Below are 20,730 nucleotides of genomic sequence, written 5' to 3'. Positions count from 1 at the left end.
TTGGTTCACACGGTTCCTGGGCCCGATCCGCCCGGAGGGCCGTCAAGAAAGACCCTCGGTCTGCCAATAAAGGGGTCTGAATGCGTGGCAGGAGCCAGAACTGCGTGCGAGCCTTCGGGGATTGAGCACACGCAGCATGGAAACTGCCGGCTTCATCGCTCCCCAGCTCGCCTGCTCTGTGCCTCCTCACAGGCCCCAGCAGAGAAAAGCCTTTCCCGAGCTCAGAGTTCCTCCACGTGGAGCCTTCTGCAAGCTGCCTGCCTGGCTCGACCAGGGTCTGAAGCTGCCTCCCCCCGAGTCAGCACACTCATCGATTCCCTAGCTCGGTGGATATCAGACAGAAGGCCTCCTCTCCACCAAGGTGGAACCACCACCACCCCTTAACTGCCCTGCATCGCACCAAGCCCGGGGACTTCCTGGCACGTCCAAGCGAGCATGAGCATTGCGCAAAGGGACCAGCTCCCAAGGATGTGTGGTCCCTAAAGACTCCTACCTGGCTCTGGCTGGGCTCCTCACACGCCTTCAGACACCTGTACTGGCAGAGCCCCAAGGGCGCCCTGGAGGGACCCTGTTGCAGCAGGTGGGCCAGGCAGACAGGCCAGGCCTACCCCACCCCCCTCTGCCAGTCGAGGGGCTTAGGCCTCCTTGCAGGACTTTGCAGGCTCTGGCAGGTCTTGCTCCGGCCACTCAGCGCCCCCTCGAGGGCCGCCCGCTCAGCTGGCCACTGCCGCCTGCACCTACGGAAGAGAGAAGAAGAGTTGGATGTATATCCCCTGTAAAGAGACTCAAAGGAGCTTACAATCTCATTTCCCTTCCCCCCCCCCCCAACAAAAACCCTGTGAGGTGGTTGGGACTGAGAGAGCTCCGAAGAATTGTGACTAGCCCAAGGTCACCCAGCTGGCATGTGTGGGAGTGTACAGGCTGATCTGAATTCCCCAGATAAGCCTCCACAGTTCAAGTGGCAGAGCGGGGAATCAAACATGGTTCCTCCAGATTAGAGTGCTCCTGCTCTTAACCGCTACACTACACCACTGAGAGGAGGTGACCCACAGGCTGGAGTTGAAGCTGGGCTGAGTGCAAAAGCTGCTCTCAGGTATTCCACACCTCCGGATCGGACAGCGACTGGCTGTGGCCGCACACCCGCGGTCTGAACATTCCCTCCTCTAGGAGGCCGCAAACCATGCAAGGGCCTATTGCAGGCTTGCAGGGGAAGGTGCAGCAGCCTTGGCTGGAGCAAGGTGGCCGCTGAGCAGAGGCACAGCTGAAGTGACTAAAAAATGGCCCTGGCCAGAATTCATCTGCCCGAGAAATGGGCTTTCTGGTACTGATGAATGAAAGTCAGGCAATCCCAGAAGCTGGAACGGTGGGTTGGATAAGATTTCCAGTGCTCCCAAGGGCAGGGTTCAGGACCGCTTATGGTCCCTGCCTTTTCTTCTTGAGTAGCAAAAGGGGGAAAAAAATAATTCTACAAAATAGTAAAACAAAAAATCCATTATGCAAAACGTGGCAAATTACGCACCCCTGCCTAATGTACACAGGGCAGGATACTGCTTGTCTTGTTCCCAGTTCGTGGGTCACCAGCAAGACTTGGAAATCACTCCTTGCACAGACTCCCCACTCTCCGTTTTGCACCCTTGTGTAAGTGAAGAATGCAATCTGAGTCTAACATGCCATGCATCTAACTCACAATACATGTGCTAATCTGTAAGGCAATGGCAAATCAGCCAGTAAACAAAGTCTGCCTAGTAAAAGTTGTGATGTAACATCAGTAATGGCTCAGTGCCTGCACAGGGGACTACCTTACCTTTAAGATATCACAAGTTTCTCTTGGCTGCAACAGACAACCGGAGCTAACCCCCTGGAATCTGTCCCTTTTATAACCAAAGTCACATCTATAGTCATTAAAAATTCAATTAAAACAATAACAGCCCGGAATGGCTTAAGCCTTAGTGTGATTGTGCTGGTGTTGATATTTAGCTAGCAGTGAAGTTTCCATCCCAGTTCCTGTGTGGCACAAGATGACAGAAAAAGCAGCCCAAGATGTCCCTGCGTTCCCTCTCCAAAGGCAAAAGCAGCCATGCTGGAAGAGAATTAGTCAGAGACCAACTCTTGGGCAAAAGATAAGTCCACAGCTCTCCCAAGTGTACTGCCAGAGAATCAACAGCTGCAATTGACAGTTTCCGTGCTAAGCCGGAGACGCTGCACTCAATGCTGTGGTTTGTTGTGAGGTTTGGGAGAGAACTCAAAAATAAGCATTCACAAAAGTCTGGCAAGAATCTGGAGATGAGAGTCCCACAGTGGCAGAGCGGCTGCCAAGAAGGCCAATTGACCAGGAAAGAAAAACAGCTTGGCATCTTGCATTGTGCCCAAAAGGCAGGGGCAGGTTGGAACATATGCTGTGCCACTCTTCTATTGTGTTCTTAATGGTATCCCCCGGGCACACCAGGGAACAGCCCTCTGTGCTCTGACAGTGGTCAATTCAGTGCAGTTTATGTTCAAGTCATCACAAAATGACATTCATTGCACGTATACACAAAAAGTTCAGCAGGAATGCTGGCATCCATGTGCTCTCAATTAGCAGATTTCACACACATTACATTTGCAGACCAGAACTGCCTCTGAAAATATCCATAAGAAATTTGTTAGAGTGAGCTTGGATTTTACAGTGGTGGCGAACCTTTGGCACTCCAGATGTTATAGACTACAATTCCCATCAGCCCCTGCCAGCATGGCCAATTGGAATCGTAGTCCATAACATCTGGAGTGCCAAAGGTTCGCCACCACGGGATTAGGAGATTGATCGCCTCTATTAGAACCCAATACATTCAGCAGACAGCTCTGATTTATTCATCCAGTGCAGCAAAGCGGCTCCTAAAAGTTCATCTTTCTGTCCCAATCAGAGAGTAGGAAACGGTCCTTCTATGTGAGCTCTCAGGCATACTGGATGGCAATATTTTCCTGGGATCCCTATCAAGAGGTCAAAATAAGGTATCACATTTTCACCACTGTCCACAGTTCATTCAAAGTTTTTGCTCCCACTACACAAATAGCTAATACAAGGCTGTCCTTGCATGATTCAGGAACAAACTTACTGAATTTTTTTCTAACCAGAGGGAAGGAAGGTACAGACTTTTCATGTTAATTTTCTATTACATTTTATTAAAGCTCTTCTGCCCCTGTACATTTGCACAGGCCAACTTCTCTTTGGTTACTCACGTGTATGCATGCAAACACACGCCCTGGTCTGCTGGGGTTTTGCTGTATCTGCCGTTTCATCTATGCTGATCGCCCCTTTTGGAAAGGTGGTTCTAGCCTTAAAGGGGTAAATGTGAAAGAGGGAGTGCCTGGTTTTAAACTGGGTCAAAAGACTTACAACCTTTGTACTGACTGGAGTCGCCAAAAAGCATCTCCACTCCACATATGCTACTTAGCAAGCAATTCATTGCTTAAAGAGAAACGGAATCCCCTGAACCTGGTTCAGTCATAAGAGAGGTGGAAGCCCCTGCCACAACCAGCAAATTCTAGCCAAATTTAATCCCAAATATGCTGCTTCTGAGCACCATATGAATACCAAACCATCAATGATAATGCAAACTGTAGAAATAACATTTCAGAAAAGCCAATAACTAGTCCAACAGCCTCACCAGAGAGGTGAGGCACTCAGGCTAAAAACCAAAAGATTCAAAGTGGCTTGCTCTGCCTGCAGCCCCCCTCCTGGCCACCATTCTTGGGGGTGCCCTAGAGCAAAAGACAGCTGGCTGATATAACCCTTTCTGGTTAGCTGCTCAGGAGCACAGCAAGTGAGGAATTGCAGTTTGATTGCAAACTTCTCATCTACAGAATGTTCACAGGCAGCCCACCTTCTCTGTGACATTTGAAAGGTTTGGAGAGATTTCACAGAGAGGGACTAGAATCTGTCTGTGTTGCTGGCAGAAGGGGGTTCAGAGAGGCCAGCAGGCGTCTCAGGGAGATGCATAGGATTGAATTTTTCACATAGATTATTTTTTTTTGGCACAAGACTCTCACTTGTCTGAATATGGAGCTTTCAGGTTGTGCTTTGATCCTGTCTTTCAAGCTTTCTGGATGCAAGACCTGAGTGTCTCTTTGTAACGAAAGCTTAATTTTCTGCCAAATGACAGATCCAGCTTTCAGGGGGAAAGAACAACATTTTGCAAGAGTCAGATCAAAAAGAAGCATGGAAAAGGCAACACAGGTTACTCTTGGCTACCTTGAATTATTATTGTCGTTGTATTGTCGAAGGCTTTCACGGCCGGAATCACTTGGGTGCTGAGTGGTTTCCGGGCTGTATGGCCGTGTTCTAGCAGCATTCTCTCCTGACGTTTCGCCTGCGTCTGTGGCTGGCATCTTCAGAGGATCCTCTGAAGATGCCAGCCACAGACGCAGGCGAAACGTCAGGAGAGAATGCTGCTAGAACACGGCCATACAGCCCGGAAACCACACAGCACCCAAAACATTATTGTCGTTAACCACAACATGTGGGTGTAAATGTGCCAAATGTAGTCCTCCTGGCTCACATAGAAGATTAGCCATCATATATAACTACAATGTCCTTATTTCAGTAAAATTGCTAATGCATGTGTCTGCCTATTCTGTGGGCACTGTGTTTTTGTAGCCGCATGTGGCAAGAGACCAACAGAGATGGATTGCCATTATCTTACTCTGCATAATGACGTTGGTATTCTTTGGTGGTCTCCCATCCAAGGACTAACCAAACCCTGCTTAGCTTTAGAAATCTGACAAGCTCAGGCTAGTTCGGGCAAACCAGGATGAGGCACAAACCACAAAGGAGAAATAGGAGTAAATTCTGCTTTGCTGTTTGGGTGGAACTCTCATCATCTTGGATTCTGTGACTAGCTCTGCAAGTGGAGGGATCATGTGTGATGTAGGAATGCTTTAAATGGGTCAAAGTCCAGCAGATGTTGCTGGAAAGTTCACAAGCAAGTCATGATAGTGACACTTCTCTCCTCTGATGAGCTCCCCCCCCCCCCCGCCCCCAGTAGCTGTACTCCTCCTGGCCATCACCTACTCCTCTCCTTCATGATCTGGCTGAGTGAACTGAACTTGGCTGACTTGTTAAACACACAAATTATCACACACAGTCACATTGATTTGGGGGTTTCTGTTTGTTTTGCTTTTGGTTTCTTCTGCTCCTTGCACAAGGGGAAAGTAAAGTAGCAGGGACATGGATGCAAGGACACATAAGAATGTTCAAAAAGCACGTGTAACCACAGGTAGAAAAGCTATACCTGTATGGGTAGTTGGGGGTGCCTGGAAGGGATAAGTTGTGTGAAATAAATGGGCTTAGAAGGGTTAGGATGCAAGGCAAATCTCTTTTGGGAGGTGTTTTATAAATTTATCTGGAAGCTCCATCACATTCCGAGGAAAAGTTTGCCTAGCTTTGAGAAGCATTACAGAAATTAAATCACTTTTTGCTTGCTGAGGTTGGGTGATCCCATGAAACTTTTTACAAGAACGAGACAGTGTCTATAATGTGTCTCGTCAACCCAAATCCCCCTCCCTCCCCCTGAAGAAACCACAGCCAAAATTAGCCATGAGTTGGCAGGTGGTGGGACAGAGAGAAGCCAGCTCTGCTCTGGCAATGCAAGGCGACTTTCTCTGAAGAGCGGCATCTCCACCTCTGGCCAGGCCAGCTGGCTTTTCCAGAAGAGCCAAATGCAGCAGAGCTGGCCCTGCGCAAATAACACCTTGTTCCAGGTGCTAAAAATTTGGACTTTTGTGATCTCCATCTGCACACAACATGGAGCTTGGAACCTGGCAGTAAGGAGGGCAGGTATGGGGGGCGGGGGTGTGTGTGTGTGTGAAAGAAGAAGTGATGCATTTAAGGGGGACTGTCCTCTTTGGAGGATTTCCCACTATTGCATAGAGCTCCAAGATGAAAGGATAGAGGAAACTGGAGGGGTGGGTGGTTTTTTAAAAAAGTGCTGGAGATAACAGCTGTGAGATTCAGGTGAGAAGTTCCAACCCAGGACACAATTTCAAGCAGCATCTAGTCCCAGGCCTAGCACTGCCTAAGGCTATTCCTAGCTAGCAATATCTCCCCACAATATCCCTCCAGCAGTGTGTCCAACTTTTAAACCAGCCCGTGTAACTGTGCCTTTACCAGACATTTGATCCCCTGCAGGATTGGGGTGGGGGTTGGGGGGTCTACCAGCTTAGTTTCTGCAAATGAAACTGCTATTGAAGGTAAAAAAGCAGGACAGACCACCCAACCATACACATTCCTGCCTTTCATATAATTATCAAATGCACAGGAGCAGCAGTGGTGTAGGAGGTTAAGAGCTCGTGTATCTAATCTGGAGGAACCGGGTTTGATTCCCAGCTCTGCCACCTGAGCTGTTGTGGCTTATCTGGGGAATTCAGATTAGCCTGTACACTCCCACACATGCCAGCTGGGTGACCTTGGGCTAGTCACAGCTTCTCGGAGTTCTCTCAGCCCCACCTACCTCACAGGGTGTTTGTTGTGAGGGGGGAAGGGCAAGGAGATTGTAAGCCCCTTTGAGTCTCCTGCAGGAGAGAAAGGGGGGATATAAATCCAAACTCCTCCTCCTCCTCCTCTTCTTCTTCTATTGAAAGCTATGTTTGGTGTGGAAATAACATGAAAATCACGCTCTGATTTTCCTTGTGAATGATTGAATCTGGATTGTTGGATGTCCTGCCTTTTCAGGCATCAAACTGGGTGACCAGCAGGATTCCTACCAAACGCCTGTGGGGTAGAGCTGTGGCTTAATGGAAGAACACGTGGCTTGCATGCAGAAGGTCCCAAGTTCAGTTCCAAGCACTCCCAGCCAAAATAATTGAAGTATTAAGTGCTAGGGAATTCCTTCCATATTGGAGATGCTGAGAGTCAGCACCAGCCAGCATCAAGCTCTGTGGGCTATTTAAGGCCTTCAGTGGTATTGGACCTGCATTCAAGACCACATCTCCCTAGGCCCATGTTACCCTAAAAGGCCCCTCCGTTCATCGGAGGGGAACCTTTTAATGATCCCCAGCCCGAAAGAGATCTGGCTGGCTTCAACTAGAGCAGGGGTTTGCAACCTGCAGCTCTCCAGATGTTCATGGACTACAAATCCCATCAGCCCCTACCAGCATGGGGAAACAAGCTGCCAAATGATATCAAGGACCTGCAGGAGTTATCTCAATTCCACAGGGCCTGTAAAATGTGGCTGTTCCACCAGGCCTTTTCCACCTAGCCACCTGGATTGAATGAAGAGATGTCATCTTCTTTCAGTCTGGGGGGGGGGGGGAGTAGAGGAGGGGGGTTTCATCGCCATCTGTTTTTTTTAACACCCTGAGCCCTGTGGAAATAGGGCGGGATATAAATGAATGAATGAATGAATGAATGAATGAATGAATGAATGAATGAATGAATGAATGAATGAATGAATGAATGAATGAATGAATGAATGAATGAATGAATGAATGAATGAATGAATGAATGAATGACTGGATAAGGCATGTGAACACATGAAGCTGAATACATGAGTCAAATTAGCAGTAACTTTTGGGGGGTCTCAGGAGGAGGTCTGTTCCATTAGCCGCTGCCTGATCCTTTTAAATGGAGATCCTGAGGATTGAACCTGGGTCTTTCTGCATGCAAAACTGATGTTCTGCCACTGGGCCATGGCCCTTCATTCAATGCAGGCTCATATGCTCATAATTCTCTGCTATTGCGTGAAGGGGATATTCTTACATAGGTGCTGGAAGCATTTATGGGGCTGAAGAACAGCACTTCCCTTCACCACTAAATGCCACGGTTGAATAAAAGGGCTACCTCCCACCCCTGCAGCTGAGGCCTTTGACCCAGTTACTTATACCTGCATCACCCCCATCACATCACTGTATGGTTGGCAAATCAGGCTCCAACATGGGATAAATTGTTTCAAGTTGCTCAATGGAGCCATGCTGAGAGCCTGGCCAGCTGGCAGAGATTGTGAGCCCCCTGCATGGCACAGATGAAAAGCAGACACAGCATCAATTCCCCTGCAGGAATTGCGATAGTGATACAGGCAGGGAGACAACGGCATCCTTGCGTTCAAGTTCAAGTCTGTATCCTGCAGTAACTTCCCTGCTTGGTTCTGGTCTCCTTCATTCTCAGTTTCTCCAACAGCCATCTGTTTTTTAACCTACACAAACACAAAGTAAGTAAATGTGCTGCATGTCAAAAGTCTCTCATCTTTCCAGCCGTTAACACTGAAATTCTAAGTTCCTTTGGCAGTGGCTCCTGTAGGGCAGAACAGTCTCCCTGTACAGTTGAGGAATCCTCCCCATTATAAGCAATTTGCAAGAAGTATAACACCAAATTGTTTAGATTATCCTCCCAAAGGTTTTCTAGTTGTCCAAAGTTGCTTTAATCTCTATTTATATGTAGGTTTTCTAACTGTTTGTTTTATTCTGCTGTAACCCTTCTGGAGTCCTTTTTAGGAGAAAAGTGGGGTACAATGTCTTCAATATATCAGTGCATGTGCCTATCTAATAATGTAGTGTTTCTTTATAACCCAGAAAACTTGGTCTCTTGTTACACATATGTGGGTCTGTTTGCAATTACTTCCTGGTGTGGCTTACACACAGAGTCATGTGATTATTTTCTAGGCTCAGTTGGCCCATGTCCTAACCAGGGCTATGACATACACAGCCCGAAGGGCAAACTCTTTGAGTCCTTCATTGTGGCTGTTCCTTGAACTACGGTGCAAAAGTCTTTGGTCTGCCTTGTATGTTGCTAGACTTTGGATCTTCTCCCCCGTCCCCAGAGAACTGAATTCCGAATGATCACTGCTTGAGGTTTGAAATATTTATAGTGCATTTGCTGCTAATGATTTGTTGCGGTATTTTTGAAATGTTTACTTATTTTTAAAATTTATTGCAGATTTCCAGATGTGCTAAAGCTGTGGAAATACATTATTAACGGTGTGCATGTAAGCTATATTTTCGTGGCCCGATGAGCTCAAGGTTTTACACATTTGGGAATCCCATCCCCCCACCCCCCTGCCGCTGCCGCCGCCGCCGCTGCCACACACACACACACACACACACACACACACACACACACACACACACACTCTCTCTCTCCAGATTCCCCATGCAAATGCAGGTAGAGCACTGAGAGAGATATCACCAGCAGCCAGTGAGGGACATCTAAGCTGCCTGCCCCGGGGCCAAATGTTCATTTATTTACTACTGCTCTCACCTCTTGGTTCCACCTTCACTCACACAGTCAAGAATATTCCCAATTACAATGCTAAATCAGTTTGGTCTCACATGACTTAAATGGCAATGGAGAATCAGACACAGTTGTGCACCAGACAATGCACAGAGCTTGAAAGTTTAACCAAGGCTGTATCCTCATAGAGGTCTTTCTCCACCTTGGTCTTCTAAACTGCAGCACTTGGGGGAACGATAAGCATTCACATCACATCATGTGCAGAATATTGTAAGCCACTTTAGAGCCCCATTGGGGTAAATAGTGAGATATAAATGAAGTGAAATAAAATAAATAAAACAAATCTAATCAGGATCCATTTTCCAGTCTTTTCCCACCCTTGGTACATTCTTTCTCAAACTGTTTTAGTGCAATCTATTCAGAAAGAACACAATCCAAAGGCATTAGAAAACTATGAATGGGAAGGCGTACACATTAGGTCTCGTTTACACCATTTTCTTTGTCTCACCCCTCCCCCATGGCTTCCCTTTCTCTCCTACCATAACAGGGTTTTAAAACAATTGATAATTGCTATTCTGAATTCCCAGCTTTCATTTTTGAAGTAAGTCTCTGTCCCTTTTTATTGCAAGGAAATAAGGGGGAAGGCAGTGAGAAGCTTTCGGAAATAGTAGACTTTCTCATGGTTTCCTTGTATTTGCATGGTTGATTTCCTTTTACCATAGAATGATAGCAAGCAAGCCAGCCAGCCAGACAGACAGACAGACTACTAGGCTTGGTAGTTCTTTATTGACATTGTTGCATTTTGTGCTAGATAATTGTGTTATGAATTTGGAACTGTACTTTTCCCCCAAAGCAGCAATATGACCACCTCATACATTTCCAGCTGCTCATGGACTGTGGATGCCAGTGGTGGAATCTTTGGCCTGTGTGCAACCAGTTTCAGGGCCAAGAGCTTCTGGGAGTATGGATGCGCGCGCGCGCACGCACACACACACACACACACACACACACACACACACACACACACCACACACACACACACACACACACACCCGCATCCTTCCCAGGAAGAACATCATCCCAAGGGAAAGACCAGCCACATCTTAAAGGAATATTACTGACAACACTATCAGACTAACTGGCTCATGTGGTTTTCCTGGGCTGTGTGGGTGTGGTGTGGTAGTTTTAGTTCCTAACGTTTTGTCCACATCTATGACTGGCAGTCATAGATACATCAGTCAGAGATACGGGCAAAACGTCAGTCAGAGATACGGGCAAAACATTAGGAGCTAACACTACCAGGCCACATCCGCACAGGTCAGGAAAACCACAACAGCCAGTTGATTCCAGCTGTAAAAGCTTTCAAAAATCTACCATCAGATTAATTTTCCTTCTTTATTTTCCCCACCTTTTGTATCTCACCCCCCCCCCCCACACACACACACCCTAAGTCTGAGGACAGTGGCTTTTTTCTCTTAACTGATACAAGCTGCAGAAAGACACCTTTGTCTGAAAAGCAGAATATAAAAACTATGAATAAAAGTATTTCTGATGTGGCAGTGAGCTACTTCTGTTTGGAAAGAAAGACTGGCAGAGAGGTTGCTTTGACTACAGTAGGTACCAGTCTAGAGGAAGTCAAGACCTTGAAGAGCAGAAAAGAAACAACATTAGAGGATCTCCCCCCTACACACACACATCCCTCCCAATTCATTCTCTTTACCTGCCAACCTGCCTCCAAGTGCAGGCTGAGGAGGAGGGTCCAGGAGCTGTCCCTCCAATGTTGTCAGGAGGAGGTTCTTTCCCTCTCAGCTTTCCAGTCACTTTTTAAACTCTCAGCAATGCTTCCTTTCCTCCTCAGGACACGGTTGTTGTTTTCACCTGCCAGGCCCGCAAGATGTTGCCAGAGGATCCTGGTGATGCAAGGGAAAGCAGCTGTTGCAGCAGGTAGCTGGCCGAGAGTGCGAGAGTGTATTTTTGGCACTGGCTGCCTCCAGAGAGGAGCATGTGATGGCAAAGAACCAGGAAACATGCCACGGGGAGGGGACTGGATGTCACCAAAGGGAGGCAGAGAGTGCATCAGGCTCAGACAAGTCTGGCTGACTGGAAAGGAAGTATAAACAAGCCTCTCATGAGCCACATCTGCCAGGAACATGATCCTCCAGGAGAAGCTCTTGGCTGGTGGGTCCTCAGTGCCTTCTCAAAGATTGATTTATTTGGGGCATTTTTATGCTGCTCTTCCTGCCAGGAGGTCAGGGAAGCAGACATTGTTCTCCACTCTTCTGTTTTATCCTTGCAACAATCATGGGAAGTCAGTTAGGCAGAAGGAAAATCACTGGAACAAAGTCCCTAGTACATTTTATGGCAAGCAGGGCTTGCAACTGAGGGCTTTTCGACATGTTCCTCCTGCCCTCATCAAAATCAATTCTGACCCCATATTGCTGCCATTTATCCCCTGATTCCCCCATGCATTTTTCTGCATTTAATTTTCATTTTAGGGTTCCCCCCCCCCCCCTAGTTTTCTTCTAGCTCTCTGGAGACTACTTTTACCTCAGCCTTTTTCTGGAAGCCCATTTTGAGTCGGTGTTTTCCTCATGCATAATGTTTCTATCAATTTTCTTTCTCCCACCCATCTCCAATCCACTTTTCAATTATTGGACTATGAACCTCTCCAAACTCCCAGACCCTGAAGACCAGTGATTCCGGTTTTTTTAAATGCCCCTAACATATCGACATATCGATATATAGTGTTGTAATAATACTTTAAGCAGGTTCTCTGAATTCCCAGCTTTCATTTATAAAAAATGTAAGCCTCTAGGCTCTTCCCTTGTAGAGATATAAAGGGCAAGGAATGTGTTCACAAAGGAAAGCGCTAGGGACTTACTTTTTAAAAATAAATAAAGAAAAGCTGAGAATTCAGTAAATCTGCTCAAACTATTATTACAACACGACAGTGATATATTTCTATTTTAGAGACTTATTTTTAAAAGGGAAGTGCTGTACCACCATTGATAAGGACACCAATGACGACAGCACTCTCCCTTGAAAATATTTAAATTATGTGCAGAAGAAAACAGATTTCACGAATGTAAAAATGCACAGGGAGTGCAGAAGAACCTGCCTAAATCAACTCCAGTGCTCATGGATTGACTCCCAAGAAAATCAGGAATAACTTGAGCATGCGGAAAAGATCTGGGTCTACCTGGTGCTAGGCCAACCACTATAAAACGCTTTCTATCAATTGCTCCGGCAAATATCAAAATGCTGAAGCTTTTCCAGAGCAACTCTTTGCCACAATTTTGCTGGAGCAAGAGGTTTCCCTTGGCTAGGCTCCAAAATGCGTTCTCAAAGCCAAACTAGACTTAGGTTCCAAGACTCTTGCCTTAAAATGAAAGGCATCTTTAGAAAGCTGGAAGTGGCTGCTTGAACCTTTCACCTCACGCTGCATGTGCACAAAGCCGTTCTTCTCCAGCTGCTTTCCCATCTGTTGGAAAGGAAGGAAAATCGGGACCATCACTCGGTCAACATTCGCAGTAACTCTTTCATTTCGTAATGTAACTTTTCTTCCACCAGCTTGCTCTACAATTCAGGGGAGCAAAACAAAACAAACAAGTCCTGATATCTCACAAGAAAAGCAACCAGCCTTCCATCCTGCCCTGTTGCTACATCTTGACATTTCCCTTCAGCTGTTTGTCTTGAATCCATAACCAGACCTCATTGTCACTGTGACACTTTTCAACACTCTGAATGTGGATATCACCTGAACCTCACAACACACCTGTGTGCTGTCTGGATTTTTTTAAAAGAAGCCTGGAAACAAAACACAAGAGAGTCCAGCTTCCTTTGCCTTGCTGTAATCACTAGACAAAGATGTACAAGGAGGCTACTTGCCCTTCCAGAGAAACTGCATGCATACCCAGCTGGCAGTTTCTCCTCACAATGGTGCTGCAGTTCTGGTAAGGACAGTTGCCTTTGTACTTGGCTTTAAGAATACCATACCTCGTTAATAGGTAATGCAAGAAAGAAAGTCATTCTTAGCCAATCAGGAATGGGCTTAGCTCAATGGCAGAGCATCTGGGGTGGCATGCAGAATGTCCCAGGTGAATTCCCAGCATCTCCAGCGAAAAAGAACTAATAGCAGGTGACATAAAAGAATTCTACTAGCGACTCTGGAGAGCTGTGCCAGTTGAAGCAGCTAGCACTGATTTTGATAGAGGAGCAGGCAGTATAAGGCAGCTTCATGTGTTCACATCCCATTGGCAAGTATCTGAGGTGTTCAGGGAACTGACAACTCCACTTAGTGGTCACCCTCAGTAAAAGGCCTCCCTGTTAGAGACAGTAGGAGCTCTGGAAGGATTGTACAGAACGTGGGATGGGATTGACTCAATGGTGTCACATGGTTCCCTGGAACAGGGGGAGTCTGGGCTGTAGTGATTGTTGTGTAGTTTGATTGACTTTTTCCCCTTCTGGCAGTTTCTGCCTCCATGGTATAGGGGTCAAGCATGTGGATCTTTAAGATCAGTGGTAGAGCCTTAGTCTGAGAGTCTCTGTTTGCAGTCAAATATGGCATGGAACACAGCTGCCCTCCACAGTGTCCTTTCGACCTACAATACCCTGGAAAATGCTCTGGATAGGATACTTGCCTTCTCTGTTTACCTTATAACACTGTTTACCTTATAACTCATGAGCCCTCCTCTGAATATGCATTGGCTGTGTTATTGAATTTTGTTCATCCTGCTTCTGTGCAGAGTACTTTGGACTCTGTATTTTTATGCTACTGTTTCATTGATTGTATTGTGAAGAGGTTTTGAATCTTTGTGTTGCTTTGGCTGTTCAGAAAAACAATGCTTAATAACTGAATGCCTCTACTCCAACAATTATAGCAGTCATAATGCACAGACATGCATAGACAAAACCCCTAAATGCTTCCACTGACTGTGTCGCTGCAGCAGGGCAGTCGGGAGAATGCCAGTTCTTCAGACATTCTCCTGCTTCAATTATGTCTTCTCTCCCACCCTTATTACACAACACGATTCTGCAGCTCCCCCTTAATGGATCAGACATCCCACTTTAGGAAACCCAGACCTTCACAATGGCAAGTGACATGAAATAGTTTCCATAAGTGGTTTTATTACTGGTTAGATTTTTACAAATTCTGATAGCCGAACAGACTTTTCACTTTTAAAATTCTAAAACATCAGAACAACCAATGAAGGGGCTTAGGACTAATTCAAAGTAACAAACTCTTATTAACATTTTCTCTTTTTTTTTTCTTTTTCGTTTTTTTTGTCTTTGCCCTGGTCATAAATATACAGAAAGGAGAAGGGGAAAGGGGAACGTGTGATCCAAAGGATGGGATACCAGTATATAAGGCACATGGCAGTCTTTGAAAATTACAGAAGCTTTAGCCAACTTAAATTAATTGCTGTTTCTCTTGCCCAGTCCACAAAACTGTACATTGACACAAATGTTGTGTGGCAGGTAGCACTTCCAAGTTATTCCTTAGTCCGTTGCATTTCTCAGACCAGAACAAAGCGGCCTTTTGGCTTCCCGGAAAGACCCTACGCTGTGGCTAGCCCAGCTGTGAAAAGCCTCTATTCACAATACACTTGGAATTCAACTAAGAATAATTCCTTTTTTAAAGAAATTATTTTGAGAAAGAGTCATCAGAAAAGATTTGTCAGAGTCGTCTGTGAAGGGCTCCTGGATTCGTGGACCTCCAGACTCCCTGGCACCGATGTCAAGACAGAAGTGACAGACGGCATACTGGGGTTAGTCAAGTCCGTTAAGGTGGTGGGAGTGCTGGAAGGGCTCATGGAGGCATTGGAGATTTCAGAGGCGGGACCTGATGGCGTGCCAGCTTGGAGCGTGGAGTCAGACGTCTTGTCCACCCCTGTGTTTTCTTGACGTAAAAGGTTCCTTCTGAATTTGGCTCGGGCGTTTTGAAACCAGACCTAAAACCATTCAATATAAAAAGAGTTAACTTAAAATAGTAGACATTAGATGTAACCTTTTTGTGCTGAGCTGGTGTCCTGCCGGGTCTGAGAGAATGAGCTGTGATTTAGGGGGTCTCTGGTTCAAATATGACCTCTGCCATGAATTCACTTGGTGGCTCTTTATGCACCTCTCTCATCCCCATCCCAGCCACAATATTAAGATAATAATACTGACCTCCCTTACAGGGTGGCTGCAGGGGTTACCAAATAATATATGGGAAGTGCTTTGAATGCTTGAAAGCAGTATACCAATGTGAATTATTAGGATGATGTACTTCCAATGACAAATGGACCTGTGAATCAAAGGCTGAGTGGGATTCAACTGTAGCAACTCCAGAGAGCCACTATGATGCAGTGAAGACCTGGGTTCAAACACCTGGGCACGGTCCCCAGTGACCTCGGATCAGCCAATCATATTTTTTGCTTTAAAATCAGAAGCCATCACAAAAGTTACAATGTGGTCTTTAATGGAAAAAAAAGAGATGAGCAGCAGATACTCTGCGTAAAGAAATGTTAACAGGAGACCTGATTTAGATGATACTACACTTAGATGTACTGGAAGAAATGGTCTCTGTGGATGGAACAGTAATCAATGGAACAAATTTATAGCAAATCTTAGAGGTTGCCAAGGCAAAGATACCCTTTAAGTAATGTACATGTCCAATTAATAGAGCAAAGAAAAACTGTCTGTGCGTTTTGCAGTGGTGGCTATGATATCACTACACTTTTCTCGCTGAATTTTCAAGCTGACCCAGAGAGTTCAAGCACATTTTAACTGTCAATGAACTTTGTTTGCTTAAAGTTGCTTTCATCTTGGACAGTGTACAGAAAATTAGGTTAATTGCTTTTTAGGTAAAGGTTAAGAGTTGAGATTGGCCTTGTTATACCAGATATAACTCATATGTACATGCTGATTGGCTTATTTGCGCGTACGTTGATTATATTTAGTTATGCACCAATCAGTTATCTAGATAATGACTACATGATTATGATAGAACAGCTTTACAGAAAGGTAAGACTGATATTTTTCTATAAATATTCTCTCCTGTGACAAACAAATCAGATTTCTCTGGTTTGCTTGTCACAGAAGTGGATATTTATAACTTGGGCTTTTTCATGATCTCTAAAAAGCTGAAACCTGATTGAAAATTTTCACTTGCTATAATATGATTCAGCAATGCTAGGAACTTCAATGATTCTTCACAATCATTGTAGGATTAACTTCATACTTTTTTTCTGTCTTGCTCAATAAAAAGAATATTTTAATCTCAACAAAAAGATAAACACTCCTACAGATATTCTGTCTTGTTTGCAGGTTTACAGTCCAAAGAACTGAGCTCCAACCTCATCTTCTTTTGTATGATCAGAATTAAAGATCATTAATCACCTTATTAGATAAATCCTGGAGAACTCTGCTGCTAAACCGTTTTGCACAGGCAAAGTCTTTAACATTGCTTGGTGTAGTTAGGTCCTCCAATAGGATGCAGGAGGGAATCTCTCATTACGCTTCATTCCAGAATGGTTATCAAGTATATCTTTCAAAACTTGGCTGAGGGAATTTTCTGTCAGTTACAATATTAAATCATTGTACTACATGTTCAATTATACCCCTTCTTCACCTACAGATATACAAATGTTGCTCAGTTGAAGTCTGGGTATTTTCCACCAAGGTAAGTGGAAGGCAAAGTCTGACTCTCACATATACACAAACATTTGGATAGATTTGTTAGGCATGCTTCCTCTTCAGTACCTTGCACCATGTTGGAGATCGAGATCTCTGAATGAACAGAAAATACTTTCCCCCTAAGAATGCAATCCTATGCATGCTTGAATGTTGTGAGACTTAATTTTTAGTAGACATACACAGGATGATGCTATAATTGTTCTCCTGAAGGGCACAGGTTTTTAATTTGCCATGGAGCTAGTCACCGATTTCCAGCATAACATTCACAGGAGGTGGGGGAAATCACATGCAACACCTTGAATTCCTTGGAGGATATAAATTAAACTATTAATATTATAAATTATTATTAGCAATAGAAATTTCAAGGGTAGTATATGCTACTCAGGTCTCAATTGCTAGGGGCATAATGTGTGGGTAGAGAAATACGTTTGCTCCAAATTGGCTCAGCAAAAAAACAATATCCTCATGTCAGATATCCACATGAGCTCCCTTCTACTGAGTCAGCATTGATCCATCCACCTTTCACATCACCTACTACTTGATCCTCTTATCTAGAGATGCTGTGGATGAAACCTAGGACTTTTTGCATGCAGAGCAGGTACTCCGCAGCTGAACCATGGCCCAGTAGCCATCGAATTATGTTTTTCTTTCAAAAAGAAATAATACACATCACCTCCAAAATTCGGAACACTAAAGTCAACACAACATGTATACAGGTGGCTGGTCTAACCTAACAAAAGGTGGCAATTTTCCCAGATAGACAAACAGACACTGATTGGCAGTTCACATGATGATTTACTATTCTTTTAATGAATTGTCAAATAGTTAACCTGCATGTGTGAATCACATTGATTCATACAATCGGCAGCCTTCATATCATCCAGTGGTCAATTCCAATGCTGGAGACATTTTCACATATTTATCTGACAGTCATCAAGTAAAGAAATCCCAAGTAGCAAATATACACTTGTGGATCGGCCCCTCTCTTGTCCCAGTCACCCAAAGCCAGCCCAAGTTAAAGCCACCTCTCTGCTCCCAAAAATCATAGGAATCCCCGATCTTATCTTCTCCTTCCTGCCGTAAACAAATCAATTATCTTCATACGGAATTTGTGAACTCAACACTGAGCCCCTGAGATGGTCGATCTTACATTGTGAGAATTGCTCCCAAAAATCATAGGAATCCCGGATCTTATCTTCTCCTTCCTGCCGTAAACAAATCAATTATCTTCATACAGAATTTGTGAACTCAACACTGAGCCCCTGAGATGGTCGATCTTACATTGTGAGCATTGTTGGACCAAAATTTTCCCAAGCTGGTGTCTCTGCAGATTTGGGGCCTGCTCTGTAGTATTCTGCAGGGGATGCAATTATCATTTGGAGGGAACCGATGTCTCAGAACTCTGGTAGGACTCAGTAGCAATAGGACATAGCTACTTTAAGCTTTGTTGCCATGATGGCAATTTGCCAGAAGAACCATCTCTTGACTAGTCCCATATTTGCAGTACCACCATGGCAGATGGTCAGAAGATGGTACTGTGGCTACCAACTCATAATGGGTCAGGTGACAAAAGTGGCCAATAAAATTCCATCTGGTCCTTTAAAGCAGCAAATAAGAAAACCCCCACAAATCAAGGGAAAGTGGTTCCATCTCATCCAACATCCTGTTTCTTCACAGTAGTCAACCAGGCATCTCTAAGAAGCTAAAAAGCAGGGTACAGATGCAACAGTTATCCATTATTCAGGTCACATGACCTCTGAAATGGAGGATCCATTTACTTATCATAGCTAGTAAGCCACTGACAAGAAATTTGTGTCCAGCCATCTTAACTAGTGGAGATCACTACAACCTGAAGCAGTGAATTCCATAAGTTACGGTAATTATGGATTGTGTGGATGAAAACAGACTTCGCTTTTCTCTGCTGAATTTACAGCCAATCAAGTTCAGGGCACGATAAATTCAATTTTTACAATCAGACATAATTTTATTAATCTCAATAATGTTGCCTTTTTGTTTTTGCTTTTCCCCCCTAATTAAAAAAGCTCCAGTCTTGTTAACCCTTCCTTGCAGGGCCTGAACTCCTTGATTTCATTGACACTTTTATTGCCCTTCTCTGCACTTTCCTTTTCCAACTCCATTGAGGGGGCAGCGGCTCGCTGGTGGGGAGGCAGTGGGGGGAGTTCAGCAGGGAACGCTGCTGCTGGCTTTTACTCAGTCTCCTGCTGGCTGCCTGGCCTCGACCTGCCACTGTGCCACAGGCGAGGGGCAAGGGGTGCAGGACCAGGAGGGAAGCGGCATGCAAGAGGCGCAGGGTGAGGGCCTAAATGCTCTCCCCACATGACCCAGGCGCATAGCAGGGCGGTCAAATTACCCCCATGCTCAACCATAGATATGCCACTAGGGATGTAATCAAACACTACACTTCAGTATGCCCATCAGCATGTGTGGAAACAGTTTGGGGAAGTAAGACTTCCCTTGCTGATTCTCCCATGTCCTTCTATTGGTTTAATATTTAATAATAATTTTTACATAAGTTTGCCCCCTTTTTGTTTTCACTTGATTTGCTCCTTCACAATTCTGATGATTTAGATGTACTGTTGTTTTGTTGTAAAATCTATGTGTTTATTTTTAAAACATTATTTCTTCTAGGTTACTAGTTGTCTCAGGAGCAGAGATATTTATTATAAAGACACACATACCATTCAAGCTTTTAAAATAAGTTTTAATTAGAAGGATGAGCTTAGCGATAAACCAAAGAAAGATTGACAGTTTTGCACTGGATATCTTTAAGGATGTTGGGGTATGTAGAGTCTGGACCTGATGACATTTTGGTAATTTGTCAGTGTGCTAACTCTGGTCTGACCCTTTAGTATAACTTACAAGTCTGTTACTTCTTAAGAGAGCCGAAGTAGCATAGTGGATGGAGTGTTGGGAGTAGGATTTGGCAACCCAGATTCAAATTCACCTTCTATCATGAAAGCTTGCTCGGTGAGCTTGGGCTAGTCACACACACTCAGCCTATCCAACCTAACAGAGTTATTGTGAAGATAAAATGGATAAGAGGCGAACCATATATGCCACTTTGAAGGGAAAGGCAGGGTATTTATACAGTTAAATAAAATAATAAATACAATTAACTGCAGTAGCAACACATTTGCAAGGTACATTCCCACCATAGTTTCATTTCCTGGGGGCTGCTGAGACGGGACTAGGAGACCCAGTGTTTCAATTGCCACTTTCATAGCTGCAAATACAACAGTCTGATCTCCCCAGTTTAGCAGTGGGTTGAGTATCTGGGCCCAGATGCATAGTGGCAATGGGGACATCTGGGGGCGTCTTGTCCCGGGCACCGCCATTGCTGTCATTTGTTGGGGGTGGGGTGGGAAGAATTAGCGGTCTTGATGGGGGGGCAGGGGGGGGTGGGAGGAGTGCTGGGCAGCTCATCCCCACTAGAGCATGATTTCTTCATCACTGTCTGGGCCCCAGACACCATTGCTCGTGCAGTAATTCTGTGTTGCACCCCAGTGGCACCCCGTGACTGCTGGCATCCCAGGTCTTGCTGCAGGGACATAGGTATAGATTTTTTATGGGGGGGTTGGGGGTGGGGCCACACCCCCACCTGCTCCTAGGGCATGGCCACGCCTCACTACAATACACTACAATAACGTTGCATCTAGAGAGTTGATTGATACATGGCCACGCCTCCCCAATCCCCGCCCCCGGCCTAGCGCTTATAAAAGCAGCTCTCCAAGGCCGGGGACGGCAGACTCCCCCGCCCTGCCCTTCCCTGCCCCCCACCAGCTGGGCTCCCAGCCGGCAGCTGGCAGTTCCTTCTGCCCTCCCCTCTGGGCAGA

At 45.2% G+C, this 20,730-nt stretch overlaps 1 protein-coding gene across 1 annotated transcript in view; it reads right to left on the bottom strand.

Annotated features, from left to right (window-relative positions):
* Positions 1-14,306: 14,306 nt before the first annotated feature.
* The window catches only part of LHX2 (LIM homeobox 2), a 32,430-nt gene continuing 26,006 nt past the window's right edge, over positions 14,307-20,730 (bottom strand). Inside the window, 1 exon segment of the mRNA XM_048513364.1 lies at positions 14,307-15,150. Within this exon segment, the coding sequence (XP_048369321.1) occupies positions 14,863-15,150 (288 nt within the window). The 3' untranslated portion in view covers positions 14,307-14,862.

This window comes from Sphaerodactylus townsendi, linkage group LG12 (genome assembly GCF_021028975.2).
Source record: "Sphaerodactylus townsendi isolate TG3544 linkage group LG12, MPM_Stown_v2.3, whole genome shotgun sequence".
In the NCBI taxonomy this organism is placed as follows: Eukaryota; Metazoa; Chordata; class Lepidosauria; order Squamata; family Sphaerodactylidae; genus Sphaerodactylus; species Sphaerodactylus townsendi.
This window is presented reverse-complemented; position numbering and strand designations above follow the sequence as displayed.